The sequence below is a fragment of the Eurytemora carolleeae genome, unplaced genomic scaffold (genome assembly GCF_000591075.1).
Source record: "Eurytemora carolleeae unplaced genomic scaffold, Eaff_2.0 scaffold28, whole genome shotgun sequence".
NCBI classification, from domain to species: domain Eukaryota; kingdom Metazoa; phylum Arthropoda; class Copepoda; order Calanoida; family Temoridae; genus Eurytemora; species Eurytemora carolleeae.
In genome coordinates this window covers 105743-122331 of record NW_019396147.1, presented here as the reverse complement: position 1 = coordinate 122331, position 16589 = coordinate 105743, and the positions used below count along the sequence as shown (strand labels likewise).

Here is a 16589-nt window from a genome sequence, read left to right as displayed (position 1 = left end):
TTAATCTCAGTTTAGAATAAATATAAAGATGGTTTAATCTCAGTTTTAGAACAAATATAAAGATGGTTTAATCTCAGTTTAGAAAAGTTTCTTTCCAAGACAATCATAACTTGGTAAGTCCTGGTGTATTAAGAAAAGCTTTTCAACATAATCCAATCAAACTTTTTTTTAAACAAAATAAATATTCTATTCATTGATTTGAAGGGATTGGCTAAGGTTAGGTTTAGTGACTATACAATCATAGGCCTTTTTAAAATCACAGTGATCTAAAGGTTGCAAGGTCTAACGCAAACATTTATAAGAATTTGTTAGACCACCTTAACATGTATGGCTACAAAAGAGCGTAAGAGATGAGTGAAATAAAATCAAAGGCCAAATGTGTTGTGACATTGTAAAGTCTTGAAAATAGATGCAACTTTTTTATCAGTCTGGATCTAGGTGAAGGTTCTCAATTTTCCTCGTCAGGCTTACAGAAACCAATTTCAATTTCTGAACATTCCTTTTCCTATAAAAACCAGTCCAGGTCCATTAGATAAAATTGTCACACTGTGCTAGCGTTTTATATAATGTGAACTAGTCATTATGTTTAATGTGTATCAACCATGTTTACTGTTTAGTGATCAAAGTAAGTATAAGTGTACAAATCAACAAAATAAATTTATTACAAAACAAGGACAGAAAAGAAAGAGCTTTTATTGAAAACTAGCTTGGGAACCCAGCGTTGCCCAATGCCCAGGTTATTCAAAGTTACTCCTGAAGTTAACCCGTACTTGGTCTTAAATTACGATTTTAGCTATTTTTCCCTATAAAAGTCAACCCACTCAACCAAGCTCAGCATATTCTTGTGGTTCGGATGATCGGATATCCAAAAAAATAAACTGATATTAGCACCTTTATATATAGAGAGAAAAGGATGATATAGATACGGTTAAGGACGGTATAGTAACGATATAGGCAAGGGTGAGGATAACACAACAACGATAAAGGATTGTACAGAAACGATACAGATAAGGAGGGTCCGGAACGGAAACGATAAGAAAAAAATGTTACGGAACAGTATGGATAGGATAAGGACTTTATGGCTCAGATATGGATGAAAGGGTTGTATGAATAATATTAGGATGAAGGGAGGGAAGGGTTGTATGAATAATATTAGGATGAAGGGAGGGAAGGGTTGTATGGATAGTATAAGGATGAAGGGAGGGAAGGGTTGTATGGATAGTATAAGGATGAAGGGATGAAAGGGAATTGTATGGATAGTATAAGGATGAAGGGATGAAAGGGAATTGTATGGATAGTATAAGGATGAAGGGATGAAAGGGAATTGTATGGATAGTATAAGGATGAAGGGATGAAAGGGAATTGTATGGATAGTATAAGGATGAAGGGATGAAAGGGAATTGTATGGATAGTATAAGGATGAAGGGATGAAAGGGAATTGTATGGATAGTATAAGGATGAAGGGATGAAAGGGAATTGTATGGATAGTATAAGGATGAAGGGATGAAAGGGAATTGTATGGATAGTATAAGGATGAAGGGATGAAAGGGAATTGTATGGATAGTATAAGGATGAAGGGATGAAAGGGAATTGTATGAATAGTATAAGGATGAAGGGATGAAAGGGAATTGTATGAATAGTATAAGGATGAAGGGATGAAAGGGAATTGTATGAATAGTATAAGGATGAAGGGATGAAAGGGAATTGTATGAATAGTATAAGGATGAAGGGATGAAAGGGAATTGTATGAATAGTATAAGGATGAAGGGATGAAAGGGAATTGTATGAATAGTATAAGGATGAAGGGATGAAAGGGAATTGTATGAATAGTATAAGGATGAAGGGATGAAAGGGAATTGTATAGATAGTATAAGGATGAAGGGAGGGAAGGGTTGTTTGGATAGTATAAGGATGAAGAGAGAGAAGAAAGATATGGATTGGATATAGAATCACATCCAGTCATTGAAATAATATAATTTTTATTCCCTACAAATTTTTTCTAAAGCTTCGACGCTTTTTAATTTATCGTTTAAGCCATATGATGTTTGATTTTATTAGAAAAAATGCAGGAAAATGCCAAGTTGGTTGCCTTTATTGAAATTCAACCCAATACCATATCTAACCTAAACATACAAACTAGTATACATTTAGGGTTGGGGTTGTAGGTTATAGTATTTGCTTAATTACTGTGTTTAACTAAGGTTTCAATTAAACTCCTAGATTGGTTTGGAGTAGAGCTCGCAAACTCCAATACTCTTGAGGTAGACCACCAGACTCAAATACAGAGAGAGATCCCTACCTTTAACTCTAAAGAGAGAGATCCCAAGCTGCAACTCTAAAGAGAGATCCCCAGCTTCAACTCTAGCGAGATATACCTAGCTTCAACCCCAGAGAGAGATCCCTAGTTTCAACTCTACAGAGAGAGATCCCTAGCTTCAACTCTACAGAGAGATCCCTAGCTCCAACCCCAGAGAGAGATCCCTAGCTTCAACCCCAGAGAGAGATCCCTAGCTTCAACTCTACAGAGAGAGATCCCTAGCTCCAACTCTAGAGGAGCTGTGTAGCTCTAACCCTAGAGGGAGCTGTCATCTCCAACCCTAGAGGGAACTGTCTATCTCTAACCCTAGAGGGAGCAGTCTAGCTTTAACCCTAGAGGGAGCTGTCTAGCGCCAACCCTAGAGGGAACTGTCTATCTCTAACACTAGAGGTAGCAGTCCACTTCAACCCTAGAGGGAGCTGTCTAGCTCCAACCCTAGAGGGAACTGATCCCTAGCTTCAACCCCAGAGAGAGATCCCTAGCTTCAACTCTACAGAGAGAGATCCCTAGCTCCAACTCTAGAGGAGCTGTGTAGCTCTAACCCTAGAGGGAGCTGTCGAGCTCCAACCCTAGAGGGAGCTGTCAAGCTCCAATCTTAAAAAAAAGATCTCTAACTTCAACTCTTAGATTGAGATGTCTAGCTCCCTAGAGTTAAAAGCTCCTATACTAAAAATGGGTCGTGAGAGATGGGAGGAATTGAGGAAATAGCGCCCATGAACATATCAATAATTAAAGACATGGTCAACTCCATATAATATCAGACCTAGTCCAAATTCAAAGGTATTCATCCTTTCCATTCCCGCCTGGTGGACTCAATTCCATCCAACCATGGTTCTTTAAACTCTCTCATTGTATTAAAACAAGACTACAATAGAAGGAGATATTGTATCTTGGAACAAAAACTTGTTTCAGAAAAACACAGGATTCTTCTCCGAAATAGATTTCTCTTATTTAAAGATGATTCTGAAACCTCCATCTCTGTTTCCAACTGCCAAGATGATGATATATTGAACGAAAATTAATCCAACATCTTTTTCATGAATGCAAATATCAATCCATGTAAATCTCTTGTTTGTCGTCGAAAGCACATAAAAACATGAATATAAACAAAACAGAAAACTAAGATGGACATCAATGCTCGTGAACATTGAGAGTCATGTCACAAAAGTCGTTATTTTAGATAATATAGTTTAATTATTTGGTTACCTAGCCGCGGTGCTTGGCCCAGAAATTTTGCTAAAAACTTGTATTTATTCCTAAACTTCCCATGTTTATTGTTAAATCTTCTAATCCTCGTACATCCTAAAATCTTCATCTTGACTTGTTTTTTGAACCTGATGATGATTTTTATCTAATCTAGCAGAATTTATTGTTTTAAATACAAAGGGTTTCATACAGGGGTGTTTCTCGAAAAAGTATTCCCCCCCCCTTTATGAAAACAATTTCCCCCAGAAGTGCTTGCGTGCAAAAAAAAAGAGAAAATAAATGATTTGTAGTGGAAAATAAATTTATTTTTGGGTAAAAAGTATCGAAAAGTGTGAAAAAACTTTCCCTTTGATGTCCACGTTTTCATCCCCCCTCTCCAAATGAACAACAACCCCACCCCCCAGGGGTATATTTCTGAAAATATACACCCCTGTCAACTTCAATGTACTCAATCAACTTTACATAGATAAATTGTGTTTGAAGTCCTGAAAATCTGATGTTTAATAAAATCATGAATTCAGGAAGAACAATAAGTTTCAGAAAAACTCAATAAAATAATTGATGAGCCTAGACGTGCCTTGAATAAAATTGAGTAGATCTGTGCAGGGGTTTCAACGGATGCAGAGAATGAAAGTATATCTGTCAAAGAAATGTTAACCGAACCAAACCCGGAAATTTTTACATAAACTATAAGGATAATTTGTCCAAACCCGGTCCTTCTTATCCAAATTAAAGAGATCTTTTCTAGATATATTCTAGATATAGTATATATTATAGATATATTCTAGATATATTCTAGATATATTATAGATATATTCTAGATATATTCTAGATATATTATAGATATATTCCAGATATATTCTAGAAATATTCTAGAAATATTCTAGATATATTCTAGAAATATTCTAGATATATTCTAGATATATTCTAGATATATTCTAGAAATATTCTAGATATATTCGATAGATCATAGGTTAGACCATAAGATAGACCATTAGATAGGTCATAGAATAGGTCATATGATAGGTCAAAGGATAGGTCAAAGGATTGGTCAAAGGATAGGTCAAAGGATAGGTCAAAGGATAGGTCATAGGATAGATCATAGAATAGATCATTGGATAGATTTTAGGATAGATTATAGGATAGATCATAGGATATATCATAGGATAGATCATAGGATATATCATAGGATAGATCATAGGATAGACCATAGGATAGGTTATAGAATGGGTCATATGGTAGGTCAAAGGATAGGTCATAGGATTGATCATAGGATAGATCATAGGATAGATAATAAGATATAGAATAGATTGAAGGATAGAAACCAGACCCCCGGCACTTTTTTATAAAGAAAAACCAAGCTAACCCCCGGTAATTTTTAAAGTTTAAAGCTAAACCAAGCTAACCCCCGGTAATTGTTATCCCAAATTGAATTAAACCAAGCTAAACTCCGGTAATTGTTATCCAAAGTTAAATTAAACCAAGCTAACACCCGGTAATTTTTATACAAAGTGTAAAATTAATCCAAGATAACCCCCGGTAACTTTTATCCAAAGTGTAAAATTAAACCAAGATAACCCCCGGTAACTTTTATCCAAAGTGTAAAGTTAAACCAAGCTAACCCCGGTAATTTTTATCCAAAGCTTAAAGATAAACTAAAAATCCTAGTACTTTGTATCCAAAGTATAGGGATAGATAGATGAAGATTACCAAATCCAACCCGACAATTTGAATCCGATTATATTGATAAGACGCACCATCTGATATACCTGAGATTATTGTCTGAAGATGATCTTGAACCAGGAGAATATTCTTCTTCACGCATTCAGACTAAAGTAAGAGAAAGAACACTTTATAAGAAGAAAATCAGACTTAATTTATGAAAGTCTAAACCATAATTGTTCTGTAAATCGATCGGTAAAGTCTTTTTTTTCTGAATATTTTTGTAATGAACTATAAAAACGCTGGATTTCAAAATCAATAAAATTAAAAATTAAAACCTGATACATTAATTTTTGCTTTAAAAGGATTCATTATTGAATTCTAGCCATTTAAGACAAATATAGTGGCTTAGATCGAGTATTTAGAATAAGAGAAATTCAGACTAGTTTAAATAGTTGAACAAACATTTTGTTATTTAGAGATACAGAATATATCTAAAGTTTAAACTTTTCATACAACTTAGATAAGATTGTTTGTATAAATTAATCTACCTCGTCAATGTTTCCCCATTTTCCAGGATCTCCAGGAGATCTTTGCTCACATTTCCTCATCACAAACCCCTCATCATCCCCGGAGCAAGGTCTCCTGAATCAATGTAGAAGTTTTTATGCTTGGTTTGTTTTATGTTTTTATTCAGCTTATTCTTGAGAACTTTGCAACAAATTCTTGTTTTCTCAGCTCATCTATGTTCAAAATCAAACAAATCAGAGTTTTTGATCAGGTCTGTTCAACCTTTTCTTCAATAGTTCGGTTAAATCTGAGAGAGTTTAGCTTAAATTTGTTAATCTTGGAGAGTTTAGTTTATCTCTGTTTAATCTTGAAGAGTTTAGTTTATCTCTGTTCAATCTTGGAGAGTTTAGCTTATCTCTGTTAAATCTGGGAGAGTTTAGCTTATCTCTATTAAATCTGGGAGAGTTTAGCTTATATCTGTTTAATCTAGGAGAGTTTAGCTTATATTTGTTAATCTTGGAGAGTTTAGCTTATCTCTGTTTAATCTGTGAGAGTTTAGCTTATCTTTGTTAATCTTGGAGAGTTTAGCTTATCTCTGTTTATCTAGGGAGAGTTTAGCTTATCTCTGTTTAATTGTGGTGAGTTAAGCTTATCTCTGTTTTATCTTGGAGAGTTTAGCTTATCTCTGTTTAATCTTGGCACGTAGTGTTTGGCATCCGTTAAAAGACTCCCAATTTTACAATGTTTAAAGGGACTGTAGACGAAGTTTCAAGTGACCCTCAATTAAAAGCTTTACCTGACCGACTAACAAAAGTACTCTTAAGTCCCCTTATCGGAGTAACAATGTGATATCCGACATTTTCATAATTTCCTTCATTGTTTCTGCTAAATAAATCCCAAAGTCACTTTTACGTGAACCACAACTGAAAATTAGAAAAAAGGAATAATTTTTGCTTTTAGTCCCAGTCTAACAGACTAAGGTATAAAAGGTATAGTTGTGAATCATGCATACAACTCTTCAAATGAGTGATGTTGACAGTCCAAGAACTCCGTTATCATTTTTCTTTCTTTTTATCCCATGCAGTAGAATAAACATTTGTTTACCTTATTTCTGTTTTTATTTTAGTGGTTGGCCAAACTATCCTCATTTTCTCCATAGGACACGTGTTACCAACAAACAAGTTGTATGAAACTACATGTACAGAAACCTAGTACAATCATTATATAGTTAATATCATGTACAGAAACCTAGTACAATCAATATATAGTTAATATCATATACAGAAACCTAGTACAATCAACATATAGTTAATATCATGTACAGAAACCTAGTACAATCAATATATAGTTAATATCATGTACAGAAACCTAGTACAATCAATATATAGTTAATATCATGTACAGAAACCTAGTACAATCATTATATAGTTAACATCATGTACTGGAACTTAGTACAATTATTATATATTATAATATATATCTATGGCAAACATACTTCTTGAACCCTTGTTAAAATGGTTTGAACAACTTGCAACATTTTCGACGATTTTGGGGGCTTTGATGTCTTTTCCCGCCCGGACATGTCATAATCCTTCAAATATTCATATATTCAATTTTTCCTTCTTAACCCCATTAAACTACCATTAAAGGTCATAAAATCGTTTTAAAATCCGTTCTGGATCATGTTTAATGGTTCTGCTTGGTTTTTGCATCGTCTAATAAAAACATTTTTTGGTAACCAAGCCTCCAAAGTGTCCTTTTTCTCTGATCAATATTCCAGATATTCCTATACTGTGACAACCAAGCTAATCCATCTTCAGGAGAACACTCCTTACATCACAACAACAATCTGCTTGACGTCAACCTGGCCAAAAATGTTTCCGATATAGATATAGTGAACTTTAAAAAAAATTTAGAGCCGAGACTTCTAGAAGCACTCCTAAAAATTTGTTATAAAAACTTATTGATCACACCTCGTTTGAATAAATTTAGGTTTTTTTTATCTTACATAAGTCAAAGATACTAAATATTATATAAAAACAAGATTATAAAAAATATAATATGCTCCAACATTTGTAAAATATTATTTTGTCTATTTTGACTTCTATATAGCCCTGAAATGGGCTTAAGAAATGGTATGTAAATTGAAATTAAGTTTTGTGGATATGTTAGCAAATGAGCTCAGAAAACTAATTCGGGAAAATAAGCTCTCAAGGGCTTCAAAGTGAATATTAATTCCTATTTTTTCCAAATATTTTCAGGAAACGTCAGGATGAACATGCTACCAAAAACAATTAAACTTTTAACAAACCTTAGTGGTTGAAAAGTTCATGTTTGCTCAGAAATAAAATAACGTTTTCTCGGAAATTGGATAAAACAATTTATGACAATTAATAAGTAAAAATTAGATTCGTAAACGTTTAAAAACTAGTTTGAAATGTAAAGAAGGCAAAAAGTACATAAATAGAGATGGCTGCAACTTTAGATATATTCTGGAATTAACTATTGCAAGGAGAATTCTTTTACATAATGTGGTTGGCCAAACTATTCTCATTTTCTCCATAGGACACGTGTTACCAACAAACAAGTTGTATGGAACTACATGTACAGAAACCTAGTACAATCAATATATAGTTAATATTATGTACTGGAACCTATTACAATCATTATATAGTTTTAAACTAATTGTACTGGAACCTAGTGCAATCATTATATAATTTGGAAGTACATGTACTGGAACCTGGTACAATAATTATATAGTTTGCAGAACTACATGTAGTGGAACCTGGTACAATCATTATATAGTTTTGAACTGAAATGGGCTTAAGAAATGGTATGTAAATTGAAATTAAGTTTTGTGGATATATTAGCAAATGAGCTCAAGAAAACTAATTCGGAAAATAAGCTCTCAAGGGCTTCAAAGTGAATATTAATTCCTCTTTTTCGAATATTATCAGGAAACGTCAGGATGAACTTGCTACCAAAAATAATTAAACTTTTAACAAACCTTAGTGGCATATAAAATAAGGTTGAAAAGTTCATGTTTGCTCAGAAATAAAATAACGCATTCTCGGAAATTGGATAAAACAATTTATGACAATTAATAAGTAACAATTTTGTTATCTTCCTTCTAAGATTAGATTTGTAATCATTTAAAACTAGTTTTAAATGTAAAGAAGGCAAAAAGTACATAAATAGAGATGGCTGCAACTTTAGATATATTCTGGAATTAACTATTGCAAGGAGAATTCTTTTACATAAATTGTTTTTTGTATGTTTTATTTAAGCATTGTTTTGATGGATGTTTGAATTATTCATAGTTTGACTAAATATTATGACATGAAACTGAAAAATTCTTATTTTTCTAGTCTCTATGTTTTTGCAGCTAGATGGTGTGAAACTTTATTATTTCATTAACATAATTTATAATTCTAAATATCCAGGTCTATGCAAAGATGTAGGGTTAGAAACTTTGAACTAAGTACTTTTCTTGTATCTTCAATCCTTTCATATCTTAAACCTTGATTCTTGAAGAATAAAAAAACTTTTAAAATTTAACCAAAAATCTTCGGATCTTTTTTTTGAAATGATTAATATTGAAATATCTATGTACATATAACTTGCAATCTATGTTTTCACCTTTTTATAAAGGTAAACCATTATGAAAGAAGCATTTAAAATCATCAATTTAAGTATAATAGTATGTCTTTGAAATTGTTTAACATTTTTTCTACTTTGTAAATTTAATTTTTTTTATCTGATGTTTAATCTGGGTCAGGCTCTGAAACGCGATATTTAATGCAAAATTAAGTTAGTGTACTTAAAAGGATAGTAATTTGGTTTTTTGATAATTTTAACTTAAAATAAAAATTGACAGTTTTACATAATTCACATAACTGTATTTCTGTATCCTATTGTCTTACACAAAAATAAAAGGCTTTTTATAAATGCACACATATTTTTTAATTTTATTGACTTTTTTCTGTAGACATGATCAAATTTAGTTTAATTCTGTTTTATCCTGTTTATAAGCATCCTACGTCCAACTTATAAAAACAATAATTTTATTTCCGAACATTGTACCTTCGTAAATTCGTAAAAAACCTTTCATTGGCATACATAAAAACATCTTTATATGAGTCTGTTAATTGAAATGTAATCTTTTTGACCTAGAGTTGACAAATCNTTTGTTTTTTTTTACAAAATTAAAAACCTTTAAAACACATTTTTTAAAAAATTTTATCATTCATAAACCTTCCCTATGGTCACGTGATGTCCCACAAAAAATTTGGGCCCGGTCGGTTCAGCCGTTTATTGGATACAAACAAACAGACAGACACGCCAAATTTATATATAGATGGATTTTTTCTACCTTTTTTGATTAACGTCCTAAACATTAGGAGAAAGAAAAGAAGAAAATGAGAAAGTTTTGGAAGTAATTTATATCCATTACTAGATTGCAATATGACCAAGACCTTTTACAACTGTTTGAACAGATTTCTTAATTTAGGTAAAAGACAGTTGACAGGATAAATAATACTTGAATCGGACTTTTCTCATATAATTTTGCCAAGGATTATACACTATACAGGGTTACCCACAAAGGGTAAGACTGTAAAGACGACTGGACGATCCCAAGGTTAAATTAATTCTTCTGCCTTAAATATAACTTAATGGCTTATCTAATGATTTGGCAAAGATACAAACAAGTTTACATTTGCAGGGAATCATAACATAAGAAAACAGACAGTGTAAATTCAGTTGATAAAAAATCTAACCCTAAAGGTTGATGGGGGGGGGGTGAGGGTTTCATCCGTCCGGTTGCACCCCCTCAGTTACGGCCCTGCATGCGGGTTTCCAATAAGCAGTATAATATTTGTTCTTAAAGGAGTACGACGCTTATTATTTGTTCGTTTGAATTCAAGGAACTGTGGTATTTAATTATAATACTGTAATACACTACGAGTAACTTTGCTCTCTCATCAATGCTTAAACTATTTAATAAGCATTAAACCCTGAGATAGGTATATAAACCAATTATACGACAGAACATGCTACTTAAACAGTAAACAATCTCCATTAAAAGTTAATTTTCTTGAAACAAATAACCTATAAAAGGATATGGTTAGCTAGAAAGAAAATATCAGGATATTTATTAAAAAAATATATCAGGGACGATAATATCCTAATTAAAGAAAATATTAGGATGTTTATTTTAAAAAATATATCAGGGGCGATAATATCCTAATTAAAGATAATATCAGGATGTTTATTAAAAAAATATATCGGGCGATAATATCCTGATTAAAGAAAATATCAGGATGTTTAATAAAAAATATATCAGGAGCGATAATATTCTTATTAAAGAAAATATCAGGATGTTTAATAAAAAAATATATCAGGAGCGATAATATCCTGATTAAAGAAAATATCAGGATGTTTATTTTTAAAAATATATCAGGGGGATAATATCCTGATTACAGAAAGTATGCGTGTTAGCGTAAACCCCATTATACTGGAATGTTTAATTTAAGACCGGAATTTCTTCAATATTACGCAGTTACAAAATAAGATAGAATAACTATATACAGGGTGTCCCAATAAACATAGGAATTAAATGACGGTTACGAGATCTTCTTTGTTATTGTTTTTTATTTAGTACTGCGATTTGTTGAAAGTTTCGTCTGCTAGAATTAAGAAAATTTAAATTAGGTGTTACAATGCTAATTCTAATCAAAGACGATCTGGATTTCATCACTTAATTCTCATTTTTGTTGGGACACCTTGTATAAAAAGTAAATATACCTCTAGTTCTGTGATCATGTTCCCTAATTCGACCTGGCAAGTATAGATGGCGCTGTTCTTAATGCTCTTGAGTCTGAGCAGAACGCCAACCGGCAAACTTAGCAGTTCAAACCTCTCCGGTTCCAGGTAGAAATCTATATCACGGTTTTTCGATCTATCCTCGCCAATTCCTCTTTTCAACCATTTAAAGTTATAAACCTCGGAAAACACGTTATCTTGAGCAAAGCAGAATATTGTAGAATCCTTGATACTTGTTGTTACTTTATTCTTCTCCTGGGTGAGAACTAAAGCTTGAGGATAAACCTCTACTCTAGGTTTCTCTGAGACGAGTACGGGTATATCCATAGACATGGATACTGTAGCTCCTTCGTCCGATACTGTGCATCTAAAGAAAAGAGTTTAGACAAAACTTTGACTTAGAAAAGTGTCTTAGACATGATTAGGTCTATTGAGTTTGTCTTCAAATGGTGACTTATATCTTGAAATGACATTTTTGATGTTTCCCTATAGGTTAAAGATATTTTAGAGATTTCCGCAGCTTGGGTTATGTTAGGTTACACAAAGCATCACAAATTACATGTGAAAGCATCATAATTGTCCTAATTGATAAAAAATAGTTTACTTGTTTAAGTGAACCATTATATTTGCTAACTAAACTCAGCTAGAAATTACACTGTATACAATTAAAACTTTATATAAGGAGATAATGTGAAGTGATCGGTAGATTTACAGGTTGAACCAGAAGATTCGAGACTACGTTTGATCTTAGAAAGAAAAGAAAGTGAATATTTATCGAAAAAAAAGTTCAATGTATTATGAAATGAACACGGGCGACAAATTATAATTTTCTAATACATATTTCTTTGTAACCTGATAATTATGTTGCAGAATTTATAGTTTAAAATATCATAGGTCTGCAACATTAGATAGAAAAGATATCAGTATAAAAAATAAGAGTTCCTTAGAACAAAAATCAATAAAGGGGTTTTTTATTAGTTATACATATTAAAATACTATAACTATATTTGCAAGAAAATCCAGTTTTGAATTCGTCTCTCAATTAAAATCACTCTGCATCACATATTATTCTCTTTGGTCAAGACTGAGTCTGTGCATTTATTTCCTAATTTCCGTTCCATAGAAATGAATAAAGCCTCCGCCGGCAGTTTGCACAATTATCCGGAGAAGACAAATAAGCGGGGTGTTCTTAAACTAAATATACTATACACAGAGAACATATTGATTCTTTGGTTCAGTCTTAGAATAAGACCCCCCCCCACATCCCCACAATTATACAACTGATTCTTGCTCACGGGGGGGCTACGCAATATATTTTGGGTTAGGCTGGTTGGAGTTTTTCTCAATTCTGAAAGCAACGTGGTATTATTACATTTATCTGAGAACTCAGTTTATTCTGTTAAATAGTGGGATCAAAACAACTGACTGTAAACCATATTTTTACAACAAAGGATTACGAATTATTGATATTTTTAAACATCATAATGTTGACTGTGTGGAGATACAAAAATAAAATACAGCTTATTTTTCTACATACAGGGTTACCCACAAAGGATGGAACTTTCATAATTTTTATAATTCTTTAATTTACCGATATAATGATTAAAATTTTCTCTTCTTTCTTGTTCTGATCTATATCTGCAAGGAACAAAAATGAAAGTAAAAAACTTAATAAATTCTGCACAGTATCTTCTGAAGTCTCATTTTTGTGGGTAACCCTGTCTAAACTTAGAGCACGCTCTCATGCAAACATTAAGCAGTATTTTGCCAATTACTCCTTTTTAACCTAAACTAGAAACAAGTGCTTTGATAAAGAAAAGGGAAAGATTAAGATATAAAGATTAGATGAGATTAAAAATGAGGAAAGAAAATTAACAAAGAGAATGTCTATAAAGTAAAAACCTGAAAGTTCCTGAGTCGTATTTTCTTGCATTTGTGACATGAAGAATACCTAGGTTTCTCCAGCGGAGTGTTCCATTCCAAACCTGAGATATCAATGATAAACGAATATTTGGTTATAGAATATTAATATAATTATCCGCCATATTAAACTCTTAACTAATCCTAAACCTAAAAAACGAAAAAACTTTACAATCGCTTATATAATTGGTATAATTAAATACAACTGTTCTAACTTGTACTAAAACTAGCTTAAATAGACCCCAACACGTTCAAAAACAAGCTCAAAAAGAATCCAACACGTTCAAAAACTAGCTCAAAAAGAATCCAACACGTTCAAAAACAAACTCAAAATGAATCCAACACGTTCAAAAACTAGCTCAAAAAGAATCCAACACGTTCAAAAACTAGCTCAAAAAGAATCCAACACGTTCAAAAACTAGCTCAAAAAGAAACTCATATTAAAAAAGCTTAAATATAAGTCGTTTAAAAACTAGCTGAAATAGAAACAACAATTTGCTTAAAAACTACTTTAAAAAACAACTCGCTTTTAAAATAGCTCGAAAAGAAACTTTGATAAGAAACTATATTTGAAATAACGAAACTAAATTAACTATTGAGAAAGTTAGACTTATCAAAAATATAAAAAGTCTATTTTTGTTTAAACTTCAGTTTTAAATTAAAACCCTTTTTTATAATAAAGCTGTTTTATTTGATCTACCAAAGTACTCCTGACTAAATTGAAAACTTATTTAATGAAAAAACTAATTAAATCTTTGTCTAGAATTATTAAATTGTTTGACCTGATCTCGTTTCACTATATCCTGTATAATATATCGTTGAGTTAACGAAACATTAACCTAAAAACAGATGAATTTTAGTTGCCAAAAAAAGATCATTCATCATGAAAAATATATAAAATATACCTTATAATCGTCTTTGCTCCAGGAAAATGCCATATTCTTGCCCCCAATGGCTAGACAGGACAGGATGAATTCATGTGAGTTTCTGATTGGATTCTCCTGGTTTAAACTCAACTTTTCTATGCAAACCTGCAGATTCAGGTATTGGTAATCTTTAACCAATCTTCTACAGATTCAACAATACTGCCAATTTACCCAGATAAAGGGACAGGATACAGATAGTAATATTAAAGGGACAGGATACAGATAGTAATATTAAAGGAACAGGATACAGATAGTAATATTAAAGGAACAGGATACAGATAGTAATATTAAAGGAACAGGATACAGAAAGCAATATTAAAGGGACAGGATACAGATAGCAATATTAAAGGGACAGGATACAGAAATAATTTCTTATAAATATTTTTTATTTTTATGATTAGCGCCTGAAAACTTTCAAAGATAGGCTCAGGTCAATAAAAAAAAGTTATTTGATTAGAATTTTCATTTTAGTTCAAAAATATGTTGTTTTAGTGTAGTATCATATGAATAAGGAACATCTATAGCCTTACGTACAGATATATGACTGATAAAGAAATTCTTAAACAATTTAAAATTTAAATTATTCTTTGACACATTTAGGACCAGAAACAGTTCTTCTTTTAGATGTAGGACAAGAAACGGGAGAAACATAAATATGACAAAATAGACTTGAGAAATAATTCACGACATACTTTCTATGCGCATATCCTAATATAAATATAAACCTGGGGGTTTGAAGAACTGATTTGAATATCTCGGATTGGAAGAGAGCTTGAGATAACTCCTCTCTTTTTTATCTTCCTGACTAAATCTACCAAAATATCTGGATCTCCGACCATCTCCAACTCAAACCATCCCTGATAAAAATAAACATTATCCGAGAAAACTAGCTCATTGAAACATCTAGATCTCCTCCGACCATATCAAACTCAAACCATTCCTGGAAAAAAAATGTTACTTTCAGATCTGCAAGATTTAAATTGGGGTCATTTAATCTGTAATTGTACGAAGATTTAAAAAATGGTCTCCATCTTGAAAATCCGATTACAAACGAGTTTGTAGATCCTTATTCTCATTTTTTTTCGACACTTTGTATATAAAGCAGTACTCTTTGTTTGTTTGTTTGCTTGTATGTCCGATCATAACTCGTGAACCCTTTGACTGATTGACCTTTTATTGGGGAACTCAGTAGATCCACGCGAATGTTCAGGTTCTTAGTTTATAAAATGTAAATATAATTCCGAAAAATTTAAAGATTGNACATAAAATTAGTAAGAAGAGATAAAATATTAATTTATAGAAATAGTTAATATTGATTTATAGAAATAGTTAATATTAATTTATAGAAATAGTTAATATTGATTGATAGAAAATGTAAATTCAAAGTTTTTAACGGATATAATTGGTTCGTTTTCTTCAAATGAACAAAATCTGCAAAAATATTATAATCTTTCATTTATAATTAATAAAAGATTAATATCATTTCTTTTAATTAGAATGAGAGTATACATGATTAATTAAACCAGTTTTAAGTTCTATTCAAATTCTAGAGTCTCTTAGGAATATGATAAGGTTTTTTACAAATGGCAGAAACGTCGGATAGAAATAAAAATAATATAAACTTTCATTTTTTCCCCACTGATGATCTTTCTTTATTTATCGGTAAATAGGTTTAGCAAACAAAACTTTTGATTGGTTTATCAATAGCGCTCAGCGCCACTTCAACTAAACTCATTCCATAATATAAACTTTTAAGTAACTAAGTTTAAAACCGGGACCGATATTAATGAATTTGAACTGCCTACCGCCGGTTCAAATTTGAATCACTGATTCAAAGTCTTCCTTAAGCTTTAACTTTAATAAGTGGTTCAAGTTTGAACCGGCAGTAGATAGTTCAGCGACAAATCTCAAATTAATTTTAGTCTCCGGGCATTGGACTTATGCTTGGAACAGACTGAACGCATTATGAACAGACTTAAAATATACAAGTTTCCACGTCAGGACGGACATTTTTACAAGAGGTGGTCAATGTCCAGTGTTCAATATTCACTGTTCAGTGTTCAATATTCAATGTTCAGGCGCGAAAATATTTATTTAATTTTGGGTTCAATTGCCATAAACTCTTATATTTAATCCCTATATATCTTTGGAACCAAATGTCGTAGACATTAGCTATTTAAAACCATAAATTCTTTTAGATCCAAAAGTGTAGGTTTAAAATATCA

General features: G+C 31.9%; 1 protein-coding gene across 2 annotated transcripts in view; it reads right to left on the bottom strand.

Annotated features, from left to right (window-relative positions):
- LOC111696347 (uncharacterized) overlaps positions 1-16589 on the bottom strand; it is a 43378-nt gene that overhangs the window by 11614 nt on the left and 15175 nt on the right. The window contains exons 10-18 of one of the 2 annotated variants that reach the window (XM_023465935.1): positions 15090-15221; positions 14344-14469; positions 14221-14277; positions 13421-13503; positions 11501-11885; positions 8227-8309; positions 6800-6820; positions 5737-5830; positions 5293-5353 (exon numbers count right to left, since the gene is read on the bottom strand). In XM_023465935.1, the coding sequence (XP_023321703.1) occupies positions 5293-5353; positions 5737-5830; positions 6800-6820; positions 8227-8309; positions 11501-11885; positions 13421-13503; positions 14221-14277; positions 14344-14469; positions 15090-15221 (1042 nt within the window). Of the gene's footprint in view, positions 1-5292; positions 5354-5736; positions 5831-6799; positions 6904-8226; positions 8310-11500; positions 11886-13420; positions 13504-14220; positions 14278-14343; positions 14470-15089; positions 15222-16589 lie in introns of both variants that reach the window. The other variant, XM_023465936.1, reaches the window with a different exon arrangement.